At 38.4% G+C, this 21,140-nt stretch overlaps 2 protein-coding genes across 2 annotated transcripts in view; one reads left to right on the top strand and one right to left on the bottom strand.

Annotated features, from left to right (window-relative positions):
* Positions 1-2,480: 2,480 nt before the first annotated feature.
* Positions 2,481-21,140, top strand: part of LOC138421071 (small ribosomal subunit protein eS4, X isoform-like) — a 65,349-nt gene continuing 46,689 nt past the window's right edge. Inside the window, exon 1 of the mRNA XM_069554800.1 lies at positions 2,481-2,593. The gene's annotated coding sequence lies outside the window, so the exon portion shown is untranslated. The remainder of the gene's footprint in view (positions 2,594-21,140) is intronic.
* MMP12 (matrix metallopeptidase 12) lies at positions 10,416-19,022 on the bottom strand. Its single transcript, XM_069554807.1, has 10 exons — positions 18,927-19,022; positions 18,228-18,475; positions 17,512-17,660; positions 17,077-17,202; positions 14,290-14,451; positions 13,659-13,782; positions 12,714-12,847; positions 12,189-12,348; positions 11,404-11,507; positions 10,416-10,516 (listed from the first exon to the last, which is right to left on the bottom strand). The coding sequence occupies exons 1-10, from the start codon at positions 19,020-19,022 to the stop codon at positions 10,416-10,418; spliced, it is 1,404 nt and encodes a 467-aa protein (XP_069410908.1).

The raw sequence follows: 21,140 nt of genomic DNA, 5'->3' as shown, positions 1-21,140 counted from the left end.
CTTTTGATCTGAAATACCTATATCTGATGCAAAATTGATTTAAAAGCAGGCAGTTAGTCCGGGTAGGACTCTATCTGATAACTTTCCACTTTTGCCTTCCTATTTATCATGCTTCTCCATGACTAGTTAGACAGGATAGCACATGATCCTTGCTGCCTCCAACCTATATAGTCATTCTTCTAGCTATTCACTTGTTTCTCAAGTGCCACAGTTTTAAATGTTTCAGAATAAACAAATTAAGATTGCAAATTTGAAGATAACATTTAAAGGAGAAATATAGAAAAAAGTGACCAAAGTAGCTGGGAAGGATGAAAGAAGGAAATAAAGAGTATAATGTACTAGAGGAGATGATTGCTGCACAACTAATTTTATAAGAAGTAAAGAAATTGTACAGGAATTGTGAAGAAGGAAAGATATTTTCTTGAGAGAAAGCCTAGGATAAAGTCACAAATAAGTGAAGACTGAAATAGTTTGGATGTAGAGGAAAATCCAGGAACAGGATAAACAACCATACAAACTCAAGAAAGTTTAGTGTCTCTATGAAAAAATGGCAAAGGTTTGACTTTTTATTGACGTAAAAAGTGTATGAACATGAGTAGTGAAAAATGAAAAATGAAGTTGTGGGAAGATAGGTTGGAGCTTCTTTGTGGAATGCCATTAGCGACTAAGATGTTTGCTTTATTTCGTTTATTTCAGATGTTTACTTGATTTTGTTATTGATGGAAATCCATGTTCTACAAAATATTTTCAATTAAGCTTTTTATATTTCAATAAAATTTTGTATTTTTACTATAGAAAATTTAAAATTCATAAAAATGTAGAGGAAATTAAATTATTTATGGTCAAGCTACTAGGAGAAAAAATACGATTAGTACTTTGCAGTACTTTCTTCTGATTTTTGATAATTGTGTATTCCATTTTATATCATGCTCATTCATGGACAATTTATAAAATTTTATCTATTTTTCCTATGAATTTGAATGTCATCTGCCAGAAGGAAGTACTAGTAAGGCGAAGTATTTCTTCTTCACCATGTAAAAATAAAACATGTTGCTTTCAGGTTTTTTAAAATGTACATTTTCCATAGTTGAAATCAGATCATATATATTATTTTTCATGTCTAATTTCCATAGAAACATTCAAACATATTGGTTGAAAGGTGAACTAGAGGAAAAAAGGAAGTTGGGAACAGATAATATCTGCAAGTGGGGTGACTATCTTTTTCATTTATAAAAGCCTAATGACTCAGATCACTCAGCAAGAGTAGTAAATGTGTTGAAATCCATGATTCAAATTCCTTGGCAATGACAATGACTTTTATGTGGCTCCAGGCAACTTGATTTTAGAGAAGGAAGGACAGCATTTTGTAATATGCTTGGTGTGACAATTTGACTGTGCACACACACACACACACAATTTGGGGGGTACTCCAATAGGACGTGTATTTAATCTGATTATAGGATACAAAATATTGCTTGTGAAGCACTTTTTCTCCTATGATGATTAGAGTAAAAGCAGAAGGGAGATAGGTGTGAAAAGGTGCATGGCCCAGGCATAACCCCATACTGCCAAATCTACCTGACAAGTCACCTTTCAGCTAGAAGACTGAAAACCAACTGAGAAACAAGAACTCTGTTAAATGTTTTAAAGCTGGACCTATGCATTCTGAAATTGTCCATTTGGGGTCAATTGGCAATTGTATGTCTTTATGTAATTTTCCAAGGTGGTTCAGGAGAAATTTGATAATTCTAGCAAGTTTGAGCACCTCTTTTGGTAACTTGTCCTATGGGAGGTATCTTGGATGGGTATGAAAATCTAAGGTCACAATTTCTTGTCTCTCATCCAAAATCAACATGCCTCCAATAGAGATATGGTTTCAGTGTTTTCTAGCTCATTGAAAAATAAATGTCCTGGTCCCTGATCAGACATTTGAGGAGAAGAAATATCTTTCCAGTTCTTTAAAATGACTGCAAGTTTCTGAAGCTTTATAAGATAAACATAGATAAGCCTCCAAATCTTTTTTTCTAATATAGCTTCTCTGACCCTATAAATAGTGGAAAAGTATGTTTTAAAGCAATTTTGTTTTCAATGTTATAACTTTTCCCCTTTCATTTTATGTGCCATACATAGTACATGCTCATTGCAGCACTATTTACAGTAGCCATGACTTGGAAACAATCTAATTGTCCAATGACAGATGAACAGATAAAGATGTGGCACGCACATACAATGGAATATTACTTAGCCTTAAAGAGGAATGAAGTTGAGTCATTTGTAGAGATATGGATGGACCTAGTCTGTCATACAGAGTAATGTAAGTCAGAAAGAGAAAAGTAAATATTACATATTAATCTATATATATGAAGTCTAGAAAGATGGCTCAGATGAACCTATGTCCAGGGCAGGAATAGATACATAGACATACAAAATGGACGTGTGGGAGTGGGGGCCTGGGGAATGTGGGGCAAACTGGGAGATTAGGATTGACATATATACACTACCATACGTGAAATAGACAGCTAGTGGGAACCTGCTGTAAAACACAGGAAGCTCAGCCCAGTACTCTGTGATGTGACAGGGTGGTAGTTGGGAGGTCTCAGAGGGAGGGAATATATGTAAATATGTAGTTGATTCACTTCACTGTACAGCAGAAAGTAACACAACATTGTAAAGCAATTATGAAGTGAAGTGAAGTGATAGTTGCTGAGTCATGTCTAAATCTTTGAGAGCCCCCTGCCAGGCTCCTCCATCCATGGAATTCTCCAGGCCAGAATACTGGAGTGGGTAGCCTTTCCTTTCTCCAGGGGATCTTCCCACCCAGGGATCAAATATGGGTCTCCTGCATTGCAGGCAGATTCTTTACCAACTGAGCTATCAAGGAAGCTCTTAGTTTGTTGAGATCCACAAAGCAACTTGCTGGTATTTTGACTGAGGCCAGTTGTCTTCTTAGACTGAAAATTTTCCCATGTAATGTTTCTGCCTGATAAGTGAGAACACTGCTTCTAGGAGATTTATCTGGTAGTAGTGACAAGCTGGACTAGCAGGAGAAGAAGGTAAAGCTGACTGGCTTATAGGGGCTATTACAATCTAAGTGAGCTGTAAGGAGAACCAGAGGACTGCAGATATAAGTCCCATATAAGGAAAGAGATGATACAGATAGAAAAGGGACAGGAAGGATAAAAATAATAATAAGAAGAAGGCATCAGTTCTATTCAGTCACTCTGTCATGTTCGATTCTTTGCGACCCCATGGACTGCAGCACGCTAGGCCTCCCTGTCCATCACCAACTCCCGGAGTTTACTCAAACTCACGTCCATCAAGTCGTTGATGCCATCCAACCATCTCATCCTCTGTCGTCCCTTTCTCCTCCCACCTTCACTCTTTCCCAGCATCAGGGTCTTTTCAAATGAGTCAGTTCTTTGCATCAGGTGGCCAAAGTATTGGAGTTTCAATTTCAGAATCAGTCCTTCCAATGAACATTCAGGACTGATTTCCTTTAGGATGGACTCGTTGGATCTCCTTGCAGTCCAAAGGACACTCAAGAGTCTTCTCCAACACCACAGTTCAAAAGCATCGATTCTTTGGTGCTCAGCTTTCTTTATAGTCCAGCTCTCACATCCATACATGACTACTGGAAGAACCATAGCTTTGACTAGATGGACCTTTGTTGGCAAAGTAATGTCTCTGCTTTTTAATATACTGTCAAGGTTGGTCATAACTTTTCTTCCAAGGAGCAAGTGTCTTTTAATCTCAAGGCTGCAGTCATCATCTGCAGTGATTTTGGAGCCCAAGAAAATAAAATCTCTCACTGTTTCTATTGTTTTCCCATCTATTTGCCATGAAGTGATGGGACCAGACGTCACAATCTTCATTTTTGAATGTTGAGTTTTAAGCCAACTTTTTCACTCTCCTTTTTCACTTTCATTAAGAGGCTCTTTAGTTCTTCTTCACTTTCTGCCATAAGGGTGGTGTCATCTGCATATCTGAGATCATTGATATTTCTCCTGGCAATCTTGATTCCAGCTTGTGCTTCATCCAGCCCAGCATTTTGCATAATGTACTCTGCCTATAAGTTAAATAAGCAGGGTGACAATATACAGCCTTGACATATCCCTTTCTTTCCCAATTTGGAACCAGTCAATTGTTCCATGTCCAGATCTAACTGTTGTTTCTTGACCTGCATATAGAATTCTCAGGAGGCAGGTAAGGTGGTCCGGTATCCCCATCTCTTGAAGAATGTTCCATTATTGAAGAAGGTATGGCATGCCATTAATCTTGTAAAATGGGAAGAACTGAGACTAACTAGTCTATAGTTAAGGGCTTTTCTGGTGGCTCAGATGCTAAAGAATTTGCCTGCAATGCAGGAGACTCAGGTTTGATCCCTGGATTGAGGAGATTCCCCTGGAGAGGAAAATAGCAAGTCACTCCAGTACTCTTGCTTAGAGAATTCCATGGATGGAGGAGTCTGGCAGGCTACAGTCCATGGGGTTGCAAAGAGTCGGACAGAATTGAATGACTGTCACTTTCACTTTTCACAGTTAAGATTGATTCATAGTTCCTTTCTTTGTGACTTGACAGGTCTGTGCCTAGTATGGAAAAAGGCAAGGATTAAATGAGACCAAGCATTGTCTATTTATTCAGCGCTTGCTATAGAGGAAAGTCAGCCACTGAAATTCATGTTTTGGCAGACAAACTCAAAGGAGACAGACACATGGAAAACATTATGGTGGGAGAAAGGACGTTTCTACATGTATCCTGATTGGAAACTGTTGATATGGGGACACTGTAGCTGGGCTAACTAGAAGTGGGCATGCTGTGCTACTGGTTAGGAGGTACGTATTTGAATTTTTCTGATTGATCCAAGTTGGAAATAAGACAAAAATGAGACAGTCTGTCAGTTTCTCAGCAAATGTTGGACATTTTGGATTGCCACAAAAGCTACCTTTTAGCCTCCTAGATTGTCACTGGAGATATCAATCTAGCTTCCTGCACTTACAAGCTGCTTTCCTGGTTTGTTTATTGCACATAAAGGGATTGGTTTCCTGGGCAGACTGCTACAGATAATGGGTCAAAGTTCTGTTTTCATGTATAGTTTAATCATTGTCTGTCTCTCTGTTCAGTCTCTCACTGAAAAAGTTGTCTCTGCTCTGTGCTGTAGGCACCTCTGTAAAAGAAGAAGGTTTGGAGTATTTACACTCGGCTGAATTACTTCTTTAGTTATCCATATATTATTTACTTAAATTCTGGAATTTATAAGTGTTATATTCCAGGGCTTAGGTCAGCTATCTGTAACCAGTAATATTCATTGCCCTGACAAAGCCATGTAATGATCCTGGGCAATGCTTTGCCATGGTTAAGACAACTCATCGTCTTATGAGTCATGATTTGTAAATGTTGACACATTTTTGGATAGGTCACATTATGTAAGAAGGACAGAATGAAACTGTATTGTGGTAATAGCTAAAGTAGAGTTGGCTATGTACCAAAGCATGGCTAACTCACATAAACCTACAGAGCTAGTGGTAGGGTACCAGCTTACTCTCCATTAAAATTATACCATTAGAAGAAAGAAATAAAGACTCTGAACTTTCATTATTTTATATGCTTTTAGGTAATTAAAGCCTATTACTTTTCTTGGAGTGTGTAATACAGTCTTCTCTTTAAAAAAAAGATATAATCTTGTTCCTTTGATTGGAAGATTTTCCTCTGCCCTCTCATTTTGCCCAATTTTTTGTGTTGTATTTGTATTAAGTATGTCAGTTGCATTTCCAGATCTTGGAAAAGTGGCATCATGAGGCTCAACAACATGCTCCGCTATGGATACCAAAGCTACGAGCTATAGAAGTACCCCTTTCTCTTGTGGTTGGGCCAGCTACTGCGGGCACACTGGAAGGCAGGGCTGGCACAGATAGCTGCTAGGTCTTATCTCGTGCAGTGAGTGTGGGCCTGCTGGAAGGTGGGGTCATGTCTCTTCGGGGCTAGCTGCACAGGCTGGGTCTGCAGGCCCTCTGGGCTGGTGTCAGCTCACTGGTAGGGAGGGGTAGAATAGACATTTTTATTTCTATTTTAAGAATGAAGAAAAAAGGGTGGAGAGAAAGTAAACAAGTTGGTGTCACAGAGCCAGTAAGTGCATATTGCAATTCTGAGAATTGTTTCACCCAAACTTAAGCTCTTTCTGCTTTGCCACTTTGATTCTATTGACTGATAATCTTTCAACTAAGAAGGAGCATGATCTGATACTAGTTGGCTCAATAATTAGGGGCAAGATAAAATAGTTAAGAAATTATTAATAGCAACAAGAATCTTACTCCCAGGTTCTGTTATTTTTTGGAGCAGTCAAGTTGACAAGAAAATATCTTGAGGGAGATGTGAATATAAATGAAGTTTGAGGTTTGAGAAGTTTTTCCACTTTTCCTCTAAATGCATGACCTGGAACAAAATGTTCCCATTTTATAAATGCATAAAGTATTATTTTCAAAGAAAGGAAAGATTGTGAAATATGTTTTGAGCCACAAAGGTACTGAATTGTGTGTTTATAGTCAGAACTTTAGAGATGGTTTTTTTGATGAGCACTTATGAATTCATGGCTAGCAAGATTTTCAATGGCAATTTTCTGGAATTGGAATATTGACCACCTTTGGTGAGTAAGAAGACTTAGGATCTTTGGAATCTCAGCAAAATATATTCACTGTGCAGACATTTGTCCTAAGTGGGCAGCAGAAGTGGAAGATAATTGACAGGAAAGCCTGGACTTAGAGGAGAGGGCAGTCAGAAGGTCAGAAATTCATGAAAGGCACCTCCAAATTGAAGACCACCAGACATATGCTGGGACAAGAGACATATACAGGTTTCAGTTTTCAAGAATATGAACATTTGAGAAAGAAAAATTTTGGAAAGGGTTAAGTCCAGGCTAAGATGATGTTAAAAACAAATGAAATGCAGAGATTGAATTTAATTTGAAGACACGACAAACTCTTGTCTCTATTTGTTTTATAGGTTTGATTGAACACAGTTGCAACATTTCTGCTACCTAATGTGAATTTGAACAAACGTTTTAACTTTTCTGAACTTCATTTTTTCATCTGTGAGATCAAGGTACTGATACATAGCTTGTAATGTGGGTATAAAGATTCAGTTCAGTTCAGTTGCTCAGTCATGTTCATCTCTTTCCAACCCCATGGACAATAACATGCCAGGCTTCCCTGTCCTTCACCAGCTCCTGGAGTTTACTCAAACTCATGTCCATCAAGTCAGTGATGCCATCCAACCATCTCATCCTCTGTTGTCCCCTTCTCTTCCTGCCTTCAAATTTTCCCAGCATCAGGGTATTTCCCAATGAGTCAGTTCTTCTCATCAAGTGGCCAAAGAATTGAAGTTTCAGCTTTAGCATCAGTCCTTCCAATGAACACTCAGGACTGATCTCCTTTAGGATAGACTGGTTGGATCTCCTTGCAGTCCAAGGGACTCTCAAGAGTCTTATCCAACACCACAGTTCAAAAGAATCAGCTTTCTTTATAGTCCAACTCTCACATTCATACATGACTACTGAAAAAAGCCATAGCTTTAACCAGGTGGACCTTTGTTGGCAAAGTAATGTCTTTGCTTTTTAATGTGCTGGCTAGGTTGGTTATAACTTTCCTTCCAAGGAGCAAGCGTCTTTTAACTGCATGGCTGCAGTCACCATCTGCAGTGATTTTGGAGCCCCCCCCCCCCACCCAAATAAAAGTCTTTCACTGTTTCCACTGTTTCCCCATCTATTTCCCATGAAATAATGGGACCAGATGCCATGATCTTCGTTTTCTGAATGTTAAGTTTTAAGCCAACTTTTCCACTCTCCTTTTTCACTTTCATCAAGAGGCTCTTTAGTTCTCTTTCTTCCATAAGGGTGGTGTAATCTGCATATCTGAGGTTACTGATATTTCTCCCGGCAATCTTGATTCCAACTTGTGCTTCATCCAGCCGGGAATTTTGCATGATGTATTCTGCATAGAATTAAATAATCAGGGTGACAATATACAGCCTTGTCCTTTCTTTCCCAACTTGTAATCAGTCTGTTGTTCCATGTCCAGTTCTACCTGTTGCTTTTTGACCTAAATACAGATTTCTCAGGAGGCAGGTATGGTGGTCTGGTATTCCCATCTCCTTAAGAATTTTCCAGTTTGTTGTGATCCACACAGTCAAAGGCTTTGGCATACTCAATAAAGCAGAAGTAGATGTTTTTCTGGAACTCTCTTGTTTTTTGATGATCCAGTAGATGTTGGCAATTTGATCTCTGATTCCTCTGCCTTTTCTAAATCCAGCTTGAATATTTGGAAGTTCATGATTCACATTCTGTTGAAGCCTAGCTTGGAGAATTTGGGGCATTACTTTGCTAGGGTGTGAAATGAGTACCATTTTGCAGTGGTTTGAACATTCGTTGGCCTTTCCCTTCTTTGGGATTGGAATGAAAAAAGATACTTTCCAGTCCTATGGCCACTGCTGACTTTTCCAAATGGGCTGGCATATTGAGTGCAGCACTTTCACAGCATCATATTTTTAGGATTTGAAATGGCTCAGCTGGAATTCCATTACCTCCTCTAGCTTTGTTCATAGTGATGCTTCCTAAGGCCCACCAGACTTCACACTCCAAGGTATCTGGCTCTAGATGAGTGATCACACCATCATGGTTCTCTGGGTCATGATAATCCTTTTTGTATAGTTCTGTGTATTCTTGCCACCTCTTCTTAATATCTTCTGCTTCTGTTAGATCCATACCATTTCTGTCCTTTATTGAGCCCATCTTTGCATGAAATGTTCCCTTAGTATCTCTAATTTTCTTGAAGAAATCTCTAGTCTTTCCCATTCTATTGTTTTCCTTTACTTCTTTGCATTGAAAGAAGGCTTTCTTATCTCTCCTTGCTATTCTTTGGAACTCTGCTTTCAAATAGGTATATCTCTCCTTTTCTCCTTTGCCTTTAGCTTCTCCTCTTTTCTCAGCTATTTGTAAGACCTCCTGAGTTGTAATAGGCTTGACCATTTCTTAGATCTTGAGTATATCAATGAGCAATGGTGTGAAAATACATAGAAAACTATGAGCATTCCACAAACCCAAAAGTTGTTAGTGAGAATTTTAATAAATATGCAATCCAGAGAGAGAGAGAGAGAGAGAGAGAGAGAGAGAGAGAGAGAGAGAATGTGTGTTAAGAGAAACCCAACATGACTGTGATGAAAAGTTTACTGAAGTGGGAAGCTCCCATTTCATTCCTTTTTCTCTCCAGGCTTGCAGTCAAGCCCTGCAGGTGCTCCTTGGCGTTGTTTGTAGTCTGGAGAATGCTGTCTAGATTTGAGACCAAGGATTCAGGTGGCTTTAGGCAAGTGACCAAAACGAATATAAGTTTTTCCTGTGTCTGGTTGCCTTTTTTATTCAATAGTGAAAGTGAAAAGAAAGAAAGTGAAAGTGAAACTGCTCAGTTGGGTCCGACTCTTTGCCACCCTGTGGACTGTAGCCCACCAGCTCCTTTGTCCATGGGATTCTTCAGGCAAGAGTACTGGAGTGGGTTGCCATTTCCTTCTCCAGGGGATCTTCCGGATCCAGGGATGGAACCCAGGTCTCCCACATTGTAGGCAGATGCTTTACTGTCTGAGCCACTAGGGAAGTCCAACTATTATTTAATAGTAGGTCCAAAATTATTTTCAAAACACATATCCTGTTTTTCAAGAAAAAAATTATTAAAAACCAAATACGTTCTTTCAAGTTTTTATTTGAGTAATACATATATTATAAAAGATAACAGAAAAATCAACACAGACAATGGAACAAAATTATATTATCACCATAATTATATGATTTATTTATATATTACTTTCATTAATTGTCATTTAAAAAGTTCTAAGTATAGTCTGCTTTTGTGGTTGCCGTTCAGTCACCAAGTTGTATCCAACTCTTTGCAACACCATGGACTGCAGCACACCAGGCTTCCCTGTCATTCACCAACTCCCAGAGTTTGCCCAATACGTGTCTATTGAATCACTGAGGCCATCCAACTATCTCATCCTCTGTTGCCCTCTTCTCCTTCTGCCTTTAGCCCCAAATAATTAAAATAATACCCTTGCTGAAACATACAGTGGTTACAGAGACTAATCATTTCTTGACATAGTTAAGCCAAAGAAATAATTAAAATTGGTCAGTTCAAGGATATTAGGAACCAAGATATTCTTTTGGCCTTTGAAGGCATCTCTGACAATGAGCATTTTCAAAATCAAAGAATCTTATATATATTATATAATCACTTACTTATATAGTCATTTATCTATGGTCCATAGATTTTACCTTATGATAACATATCTCCATATCATGGTACTGGGCACATAGCAAGTATGTAATAAATACTTTTTAAACTGAAGTGAACTGGCAAACACCAGTAATTATATCACTACTAACAACCTAGCACAGTACTGCTTTTCAGACTTTCAATGACACGTTGGGCTAGGACATGATATTTACGTAGTTTAGATCCTTGGAAGAAATAGTAGTGTCCTAAAAATGAAAAAAAAAAAAAAAAAGAAATGTTTTAATTTTCTGATTGCATTCTTTAATAAAAAAAGATAACCTAGATTAAATAAGGTCAGATTCAAGATTATAAAGTTGGATTTCTTAGTTAGATATCCTGCCCCCAGGTATCTACCTATTACTAGTCTTTTCGTCATAAATATCTTCATTATCTTTAATGAGAAGGTTGTTTGGTCTTTAAGACTGACTCTTAAAAATGCAAATGTTTTTGAAAATTCACACTCCAGGTGGAGAATTCAGAGTGGAAGAGAGGAGAGTGAACTCAGGTAGGGTACATAGAAGTGTTGATGGGGAAAGTAAATAAAACATGGGGATAGAAATACAACCCAAAATATCTTGACCCAAAGATATCTTGCTTAGCCTGACCTTGCTGGAAGACATTCATAAACACAAATTCAAATAAATTCAAGCTTCTTTCATCCCATCCTGAGACTCAGTCCATGAGAACCCATGAAGGGTGGAAGGGACTGAAAGGAAGTTAAAAAACTCAGGACATAAAAATGTATAAAAGATTCCTGCTTGCCTTGACTGCTATCCACTCGCTTACATATACTGTACAGCTTGACGTGATGGAAATCCCAGAGACTCAGACATATAAAAGTGGCAAGAATTATCTGCTCCCTCTCTGACAGACCACCCTAGTATAAAACTATCATTGATGTCACCTCACTCTTTCTTCTGGCCCACCTATTCTTAACCAAAAAAATTGCAGATTTTCTCTCTGTGGCCCTTTGGAGAACTGCAGAGTTCTTTCTCTTCCAGTTTGGAGCCCTTTTCTCTGATCTTGAAGACGCTATAATCCAGTATGTTAATAAGGGATTTCCACTCTTTTCATGGTTTCCCAATCCACTTACTGTTGTAATAGAAGACTGCATCAATTTTCGGGCCAATTCCTGGGAAGTATGTAGTAATCAACTTGGGATAACCAGGGTCCATGAATTGTCTCCTCTCGTCATACCTGAGCAAAGAAATAACCAGCAGAAACTACATGAAAATATGGATTTCATGACATTAAGCTTGATATTTCATGGTTATGAATCACAAAACCTGCCTTATTCTCTTCTGAAAGAGTTTAAACTGTACCCATAGGAAAACCAAGGGCCTAAATCCTTCACAGATTAGGACTCGAACCCTAGGCTTCTTGACTTCCAATCAAGCACTCTCCCCACTCTGCCAGAATGCTTTCACCCATGCTAGAGCCTGACTGTCTAACTTCCAGTTAGTGAAGACCTGGAGCAACCTGCTGTCACTCACAGCATGGTTCCCTCATTCTGTCTCCTTGGGGTCCAACAGTTCCAGAAAGGAATCTGAAAATGCATACGCCCTACAAACTAACTGCAAATACTAGGTCTCATACATCTACACCACTCTTTTTCATTTCCACTGTGATTAGTAACATGACATTTTATTTAAAGTGCTCCTTTTAAAACAGGTATTTTCATCTCCTATCATAAACCAACAGTACAGAGAAAAGAATTAGGTTGAAAACAGCTGTTTCAGTGCTATATTATCTTGATCCCTCTTCCAGGAAAATCAAGGGCTTTTCAAGATTTAGATAGAAAAGGTGTCTTCTGAAAAATCCCATTCATTGACTGTTTCACAAATCTTAGGGGTCAAATCATCAACCATTAAAGCTCACCTCCAAAACTCGTTACCTACAAAGAAGTAGGTCTTATAGAAAAGTGGGTTAAAAACAGCTGCATCAATTTTTTTCACTGAGGAGGGGAAGCCCAAAGAATGTATGCTCTTGGGATAGTTTAACTGTGGTTTCAAATTGTTCATTAACCAGTACTTGTCATCTGTAAAGACAAAGAGAATGGGTACATTGGACTCATACAGAAAGAGTAATAGAAATACTGACTCAGCACAAGTAACATCATTCTTATTTCATAGATTCAAAATATATTACTCCTATTCTTAAACATGGTTTACCTTCTATAGCTCTGTATTTTTTTTCCAAAGTATTATCATCTTATATTTTATAAAATTTTGCAATAAGCTTTATATATTACCTAAGTATATTTACCCTATTTGGGGCTATATTTCAGTGCCCCCATTAATAAAAATCTGTAGTGCCTTTTATAAAGTTCTTTAAATGTAGTACTATTTCCTTAATTTGTTCTCTTCCTTAGAAGTAGACTCAATAGCAAAACATTGGAATTACCTTTAAAAAGAAAAATGTGACTTCTGTCTGCAATTTCATAAGCAGCTTGAATGTGGGATGGTAGGTTTGGACCTAAAGAAGAAATTGAACTAATGCTGCTTTTTGGACTCTCAGCAAGCTTCCACCAGAAGAACCTGACGAGAAACATTTAACACATTAAAAAATCTCTGTAGACGGAAGAACCATGAAGAGGGAAGGACCTGTGAGAGAACTTCGTGTTTCTTTCCAGTAGCTTCACATTCTACTCTATGGGCATTTGTGTAGGAGAATCACATGCAGAGGATTTTAATAACCTCCGATACTAGCAATGATCTTAACAGGCAGACTGGCATATGGAAATATATGGAGCTTGGAACCAAGGTATCTAAGTTCTAGTCTGAGCTCACAACCCAGGTGCCAGTTCTGTAACCTAAAGGAAGTCAACTCAACCTCAAGCATCTCAGTTCCATAATCTCAATAATGGGGAATATTTGTTCTATCTGTCAAATACTAATTTTCTCCACTGCCCCACCCATCCAATACCTGGTTCAATATATGTTCTAAGACAAAAACCATACGTCATCCTGGAATTCTCTTTTTTATAATAAAAAATTGAGTCTGGTACTCTGTCACAGCTCTAAGTTCAGATTTGCCCATCTTAGTTTAAATCTATCGGTATGATTAAAATAGTCTGACATCCTTTCTTATCTGTCCCCAACCCAGATTCTTGCCACAGATCCATTTCTTTTTACAGCTCAGTTTTCTAGTTCAAACAAATATAATCACACTGCTCCCCTGCTTCAAGATCCTCAAGATCTCTCCATTGCCTTCAGAATCAAGTCCAAGTTCCAACTCACAGATTTTATCTGCTTCATTTTTTAAATCATTTTTCACCATTCTCTCTCACACACACAAATATCTAAGGGATCAGCCTTTAATATTTGTTAGATATGAAAATGATCTTACCTGTCTTTAAAGAAAAAAATTTTATCTCCCACTGTAGTAACAGCATCAAAACTCATATTGGGGTCACAAGCAGCTGGGTTTGTATTGCTAGGATTTGATGGAACTTGGTGTTTTTCTGGACGTCCTGAAAGTACATTTCCAGAAGCATTAGGGAAAAAAATGTCTTTTAGTTTTTAAGATGAAAAAACACTCTTTAAAACATTCAATGTTCTTGATGAAAAATACTTAAAAAGCAATTTATGTTTTCTATAACATACATTTCCTACAACAAATATTTTTCCCCTTCCATGTGGTTGCAACATTGTGGAGAATAAAAATCTGATCACTCTGTTCTCCTGTTCTGGTTAGATTATTTCTCCATGTGCCTTCTTCAAAAGACAATGGTATGCTGGATAGGAAGAACAGATTTCAGACCAGAAGACTCAGGTTTTGCCTCTGGCTCAGGCATTAACACACTAGGTCCCCTGGTACTCATCCATTAAATGAAGATAATATCTCTGTTGCCTATACCTCACAGAATTTTCATGGGGTTCAAAGAGAAGATAAATCTTAATGTTTATACAAATGCAGATAGTATGAAATTATTCATGAGTATCTTTATTTGGCAAAATGGTGAAGAAATTCAACTCACCATAGAGAGACTGAATGCCATGTATGTCATCAGTAGAGAGGTGAAATATCTTGTAGTCAATATGTCTGTAGCTGGGAAACATTATGGCACTGGTATCGCTGGAATGGCCAAGACCCAAGGAATGGCCAATCTCATGAACAGCAACTAGGAACAAGTTTGGGCCTAAGAGAGAACCAGTGAAATCTATTGGCATCTATAGAACAATGACACAACATCTGACACTGTGAAAAGGGAAACTTAGAAATACCTCCTCCTTCATGAGCACGGTTTTTCTGCCTTGGTGCTGTCGACATTACAAGACAGAGCTCTCTTTGCTGGCAAGGCTGTCCTGTGCATTACAGATCTTTATAAGGCTCTCATTTTACCATTCAATTCAAGTAGCACCACTCCCCTCTAGTTCTGACAACCAAAAAAATGTTTCCACATATTTTTTTTCTTTTCTTTTTATTGGGATATAAAGTGAAAGTGAAATTGCTCAGTCATGTCTGACTCTTTGCGACCCCATGGACTGCAGCCTGCCAGGCTCCTCCATCCATGGGATTCTCCAGGCCAGAGTACTGGAGAGGGTTGCCATTTCCTCCTCCAGGGGATCTTCCCCACCCAGGGATTGAACCCAGGTCTCCCGCACTGCAGGCAGACTCTTTACCGTCTGAGCCACCAGGGAAATAGTTGCTTTAAAATATTGTGTTAGTTTCCACAGTACAATGAAGTGAACCAGCTATATGCATACATATGTCCCCTCCCTCTGGGACCTCCTTCCCACCCCCTCATCCCAGCCTTCTCGGTCACCACAGAGCACCAAGCTGAGCTGCCTGTTCCATACAGCAGGTTCCCACTAACTATGTACTTTACACATGGTAGTTTTAAGGACCACTGCACTCTCAGAAAAATGAAATATGTTCCATTGTCAAAACTTCAGGAATATCTCACAGCTGTGTTCATTGCTCCTAAATAATTCTCAACTCACATGACCTTGTTCTGCTTTTCCCCTAATCAGGCTTCACTGGATATAGAAAAGTCTTTGGTAACCTTCCTTTACGAAACTCAAATCTTAAGTCCATATTTAGGTACAGTATTGTGAGTCACTGAGAAAAGCACCACATTATGTCTAATCCTTATACAACCAAAAGGAAATCATTTTGTTCTCTATTTTCAGATGAGGATACAGTATCAGCAAGATTAAATGACAAATTAAGTGCCTGAGCCAAGATTCACATCCAAAGTTCTTGGCTCTAAAAATTTCTTGGATCACCCTTTTCCTAAACATGATTCCCAATGAAATCAAAGAGACTATATTTACACTTTAGACATATTTACACTACCACATTATAGTTATAACTGTTTTTTTTTTTTCCTGTATGTCCCAGAGGCTGTACCTTTGTAAGTAAGAGACAAGGGTTTGCCCTTTCTCTCAGATTTCCTAATTCTCAGAAGATTTGAAAATTCCTGATTTTTTTTTAATCTTCGTTATAGTCTAATGCCTTCATTTTGTTCTCTCTTTCTCTATAGCAAAAGGAAGCTCAGAACTGACTTTCCAGAGTCACACACCATTTAGCTACAGAGCCTGATCTTGAAATACTCTCTAGAACCCAAGATGAGCAAAGAGTTCACACCTCTCTGAGGGATCTCAAGGAATACGGATCCTCCAAGCACTCCCTGTAACACATGGGTCCAGTAACTAATGCAGAGATGCTTTCACTTCTACCAAACAATGAAAAAGAAGACACAAAGACTAATTCTCTCCACTCTGCATATAAGACTGGGAAGAGTAAACAAAACCTTTTACAATTTGGTCTAAACCTGAATTTATTTTATTCTCAATTCCTGGACTACTTTGTACAAAAGATCACTATTGGTTCTCATCTCAAAATAATGGACTTTTGTTTGTGTTCTGTTTCCTTTTAGATTGTGTATTTCTCAATGGCAAGACTGTGCCCTTTTCATTTCTGAATCTAAGCACCCCCATCACCTAACACCCTAATAGAAATTCAGTAAAGACTGTGGGAATTGTTCATTTAATTTACTTTCTTAAGTTTCTTTAGAATTTTAAAAATTCTCCAGGCTAATCAGCATGTTTCTCCTGTCAGATGAAAAGATTACAAACCCCAAATACCTTTAGATAAAATTTGCACAAATTTAACATGTCTACTGAGGATCTGAGGCTCAGCCAGAACCGAATCATTTGTCTTTTGACAATTAAAAAAAAGTTGTCTTCTCAATCAAAGGTTTCATAAGCCTTAGGCCATGTGTAAGCTAAAACCAATAGCCTTTCTGGTCTATAAAAACATTGCCATCAATGCAAGCAACATCAGCTGGGGGTGGAGATGATGGTGCTGAGTAGAGCATACTCTTGATGAATTTCTCTTTCCTTCCTTTCCACATATAGTCAGTCATAGAGTCTAGAACCCTGTTCTAGGATTGTTGGGATACACAGCATTAGTATCTGTATTTTTCCGAGTTTATGGATTGCGCTGCCAAAAACTGATCCCCTAAATAATGGCTTTTTTCTTTCCATACTATGGTTCTTAAGGTTCCTGAGTGTATACTAATAAACTAGTTTATCTTCGTAGATTCTTGGAAATGAACTTTAAAATAATCTAGTTCAATATACTCCATTTATAGAAGTGAAGTGGAAACAGTGTTACAATTTTATTCAGTGTCAAAATTTTAATCAGAAAAAGTTTTCCTGTCCTTATAATCCTTTCTCAGAATGTGGCCTTTGAAAAACAGGATATAACTTAGAATTTGTTAGGATTTTCTAACTCTTTGGGGGTTTGGGGAGCCTACCTTTGCGTCCTTTAGTCCAGGTTTCAGCCTCATCAAAATGTGCATCTCCTCCAAGACCAGCTCCAGGTGCAAAAGCATGGGCTAGGATTCCCCACGGGCCATCAAAAGGATAGGCGTCTCTATGTTCTTGTTTTAAAAAAAAAAGAAAAAGAAAATTAGTCTATCTACACGTGTGTGTGTGTGTGTGAGTGTATGCTCAGTCATGTCTGACTCTTTGTGGCCCCATGGACTGTAGCCTGCCAGGCTCCTCTGTCTATGGAATTTTCCAGGCAAGAATACTGGAGAGGGCTGCCATTTCCTACTCCAGGTGATCTTCCTGACCCAGGGATTGAACTTGCATTTCTCACACCTCCTGCATTGGCAAGAATATTCTTTACTACTGTGCCACCTGGGTCACGCCAAATGAGACAGATGATGTAAGTCCAATTTCTCTACCTCGAAGTGCAAATTGTATCATGATGTCAGCCTCGTTTTCATGAATCTGTCTGAATCTCAGGGGGGTCACATCACTCCATACTTGAAAAGCTTTCTGGAAGGCATCATCAACATCCTCAGGCTTCAAGTCCGGAGTGTAATTGTTGATTCTTTACCAGCAGAACAAAAGAGGAAAATACATAGAAACCATGTGTTAATTTTGTTTTATTACAATACTTCATTTCTGCTAGCATCATTCAGGAATAAATCATTACAAAAATCGGTAGTCCAGATGAGAAAAACCCACTTCATCTACAGAAATATTTATCCTCGGCACCTTACTCCTTAAACAGAATCTAACTTGATTTCTACTCATTTATGATTTACAGGCCACCATTATGAAAGATTTACATTTGTAGAGGCTTATGCCTTTTACCCCTGCTCCCAGACTTTTTCATTTATCCATCTAAATAGTCTATAAAGCTTTCTCTTGCTTCTTTTTAGATCCAGCTTCATTCTTCTTTTATTTATGGCTTTCCTTTCTGGACTTGTAAGCCCAACAATTTCATTGAGGGAATGGTTTTGCCTTTTAGAAACACTATTTCAACACAGGAATAGTGTTAATAATTGAGGGATGCTTCCTATCTACTTCCAGACTTAGAGCTGTATCTAAGTGGCTCAAGTTTCTAGAACACAGACCTAGGGGAAAGTAGAAAAATACTTGGCTATAATGTTACCTGTAGGTGATAAGACGTTTCTTCCAGACTGGCCGCCCTGGAAATAGTTGATAATTTTCAACATCCGGCACTCCACATCGAGGTCTGTGCATCATGTCCAGAGTAGATGTGTCCAGTTGCCCAGTCACTTTTAGCCCAAAGAACTTCTGCATTTCCTGAATTTTATTCTCCATGATGTTCCTGTTGACTTTCATTTTTGTCATTGGAGTTGTTTCCATCTCGAGGCCATAAAAGTTTGCCAAATATCTCTGGGAAAAAAATACATTTATTGATACATCATTTTATGTGGAAAAGTTTCTGTTGGAGCTCTATATTTATAACTCAGCTGCACACTGATGCCTTTTTAAGGCAAGGGGTTTGGCCATTTTGGAGAGTTACTCAGTTTTCCTGAATCTCTCACAATATGGATGTTATGAAACTTTTGTTTGATTTTCTCTTGTTAATTTGTCTCATATCAATTTAATTTTTAGACCAGCCAGAAGAATCTAGAAAAGTAGAGGAAAGTTTTTTCTTCCCAGACGCTTTTTTCTTCTGCTTCAGCAGTAAATAAATAAAAATAAGACAACAACAAAACAATGCTAAAGTCCAATAGCTCTCTAAAACAGTTTTCAACTAGTACTTTCAGAATAAAACAGGTCAGTGAAATAAATCTTAAAGACAAAAATCAGGCTAGATAAATCCTATAGTGCCAATTCTTACTTGAGCAAATGCCACATCATTTTCTTCAGGGCTTGGATAGTTAGCAGTTCCAGAAGCAGTGACCTGCAGAGCTAGTATCAACAAAAGAAACTTCATTGTATACTTCTTCTGAACAGCTTAACCCGATTTACCCTGTTCCTTTCCAGTACAAGTTCCTTAAATGTGTCTCTTTATATAGCCCTTAAGCCATGCTCTGTGAATATGAAATTCTTTGTGTGACTCACAGTTGATATCATCCTTTGATTTACCTCAAAAATAAATATGACCTTATTCTAGGACCAACAATGGGTCAATTAATATCTAACCCATCCATGGGTGGATTGACATCAGAGTCATCCCTCACTCAGACAATTCAGGGTACATTTCTTCAAAATAAATAAGCTCCAACTTCCATCCAGCTTATAAAATAAGCCATTATATGAGAAATAATAAGCATCTAAAATATTAAAATAACTTAAAATGCATTTTTAGGGAGTTCTGAACTTTCACTATAATACTTTCCTCATATTCTTTAGAGGTGAAATAATCTTTTTTAAAAAAACTAAATTTAAGAAGTTAGATAAATAATATTCTTTTGCTAGAATAGAATACTCTGTAAGCTGAATCTAGCTCCCTAGAGACCTGGTATAGAGATTCCACGTTTAGAAAGGAAAAGTTTATAACATCATAATGTTTTGATGTTTGTTCTCTGTATCGTACAGATTTAGATCCTGCTTCTATAACTTGAGATCTTCAGGTTCCTAATCCCAGCTCCATAACTGAGGAGAGAGATGCCAGGGGCAAATTTCCTCACATCCTTCATGTTGCTAGCATGAAGATCAACACTTCAACTTTGGGAGGTAGCAAAAGTTTGCCTCTGGAATCTCTCTATCTCCCCATCAACTCAGCCTCCTCCTTCCATGACTTAATTGTCCCATTAACACAGAATCTGCCTCTCAGTCAATAGGAAATGTTTGAAGACTGAAAGCGTTTATGACTCAAGGGATAAATTCCAAAGGTAGAAGTGCAAGTAATAGGGTTGCCTCCTGATTCTATATGAAGAGTCTGGGGGGAGTGGAGAGTGCACTGAGGAGTGGAATATTTCCTGCCTTATCAGTAGACAAGGGTGTCACAGTCATCAGTGATTGCAGCCCTACTTTGTGAGCTAGTGAGCTCTAAGGTCACTCAGGAAGAGGAAGAATAGCTGTGATCTAGCAGCCATCAGACTGCAGCCATTCCCTACAGTGAGCCCCAAGGGGCTCAGGATGTGAAAAACACAGGATCCTGGCTCAGATAGATGAGACACCTATGAGAGGAATGATTTTAGTGAACACAGACTCTTGCATCTTTCCACACACAGACAAGCACTGAGTTCCATAGCCTGGTATATCTGATTTTCTTTAATTAGCGATGATCTTCTGATGCTCAGACTACCTGTCCTTTGCTGCAAATCTTTTATGTAATCTGGCTCCTTCCCTTACCTCCTTGGACCAGTTCTCTCAGGATCACCTGAGATGCTGTCTTCCAGGCTTGAACTCCTAAAAATTCCCGCCAAATGAAATGTAACTCCCAACTCTTAGGTTGTGACTACTTTTTAAGTTGACAGCACAAAATTGTGTGCTATCATTCAGTCACCACTCTGATCCATCTTCAAGGTCTAGGGAGATGCTGGCTGCTCCCTAAGAATTCCCTGAGGCCATGGCTCCAGGTGAATGATTTCCTTCTTAAATGGGAAGAAAAGAGGGTCCTCTACACTGTATCTTGTATCTACTTTCAAACTCTGACTTTCTCAAGCTCTGTGATCTAACCTGTGGGACTTCCTGTTTTGTTTTGTTTTTTGTTTTTTGGTCATGCCATGTGACTTGGGGAATCCTAATTTCCCAGTTAGGGATCAAACCCAGCACCCAGCAGTATAAGGGAAGATTTCTAACCACTATGCCACCAGGGAATTCCCTCAGGCATTTCATTTGAAAGTGAGGATGACCCAGAGAGATGGTATGGGGAGGGAGGAGGGAGGAGGATTCAAGATTGGGAACTCATGTACACCCATGGTGGATACATGTTGATGTATGGCAAAACCAATACAGTATTGTAAAGTAAAATTAAAAAAAAAGAAAGTGAGGATGATAACTTGTGCTTCCTTATGCTTTTGTGATGATTAAATGAGATGATGTTTAATAAATACAATGCATATTACAGGCACTCATTAATATTCATTGTTTTCCCCTTGGCCTC

This window comes from Ovis canadensis, chromosome 15 (genome assembly GCF_042477335.2).
Source record: "Ovis canadensis isolate MfBH-ARS-UI-01 breed Bighorn chromosome 15, ARS-UI_OviCan_v2, whole genome shotgun sequence".
Lineage (NCBI taxonomy): Eukaryota > Metazoa > Chordata > Mammalia > Artiodactyla > Bovidae > Ovis > Ovis canadensis.
Note: the sequence above shows the minus strand (reverse complement) of the source record. Positions and strands in the feature narration are given on the sequence as shown.

Bases quoted from the DNA above. Each gene is read 5' to 3' on its own strand.
- MMP12 (XM_069554807.1), bottom strand. From the start codon at position 19,022: ATGAAGTTTCTTTTGTTGATACTAGCTCTGCAGGTCACTGCTTCTGGA. The intron at 17,203-17,511 runs GTAGAGAAATTG...TTTTAAAACAAG, and splicing joins GATACAATTTGCACTTCGAG to AACATAGAGACGCCTATCCT. The intron at 11,508-12,188 runs GTGAGCTTTAAT...TTCTTTGCTCAG, and splicing joins GTAGGTAACGAGTTTTGGAG to GTATGACGAGAGGAGACAAT.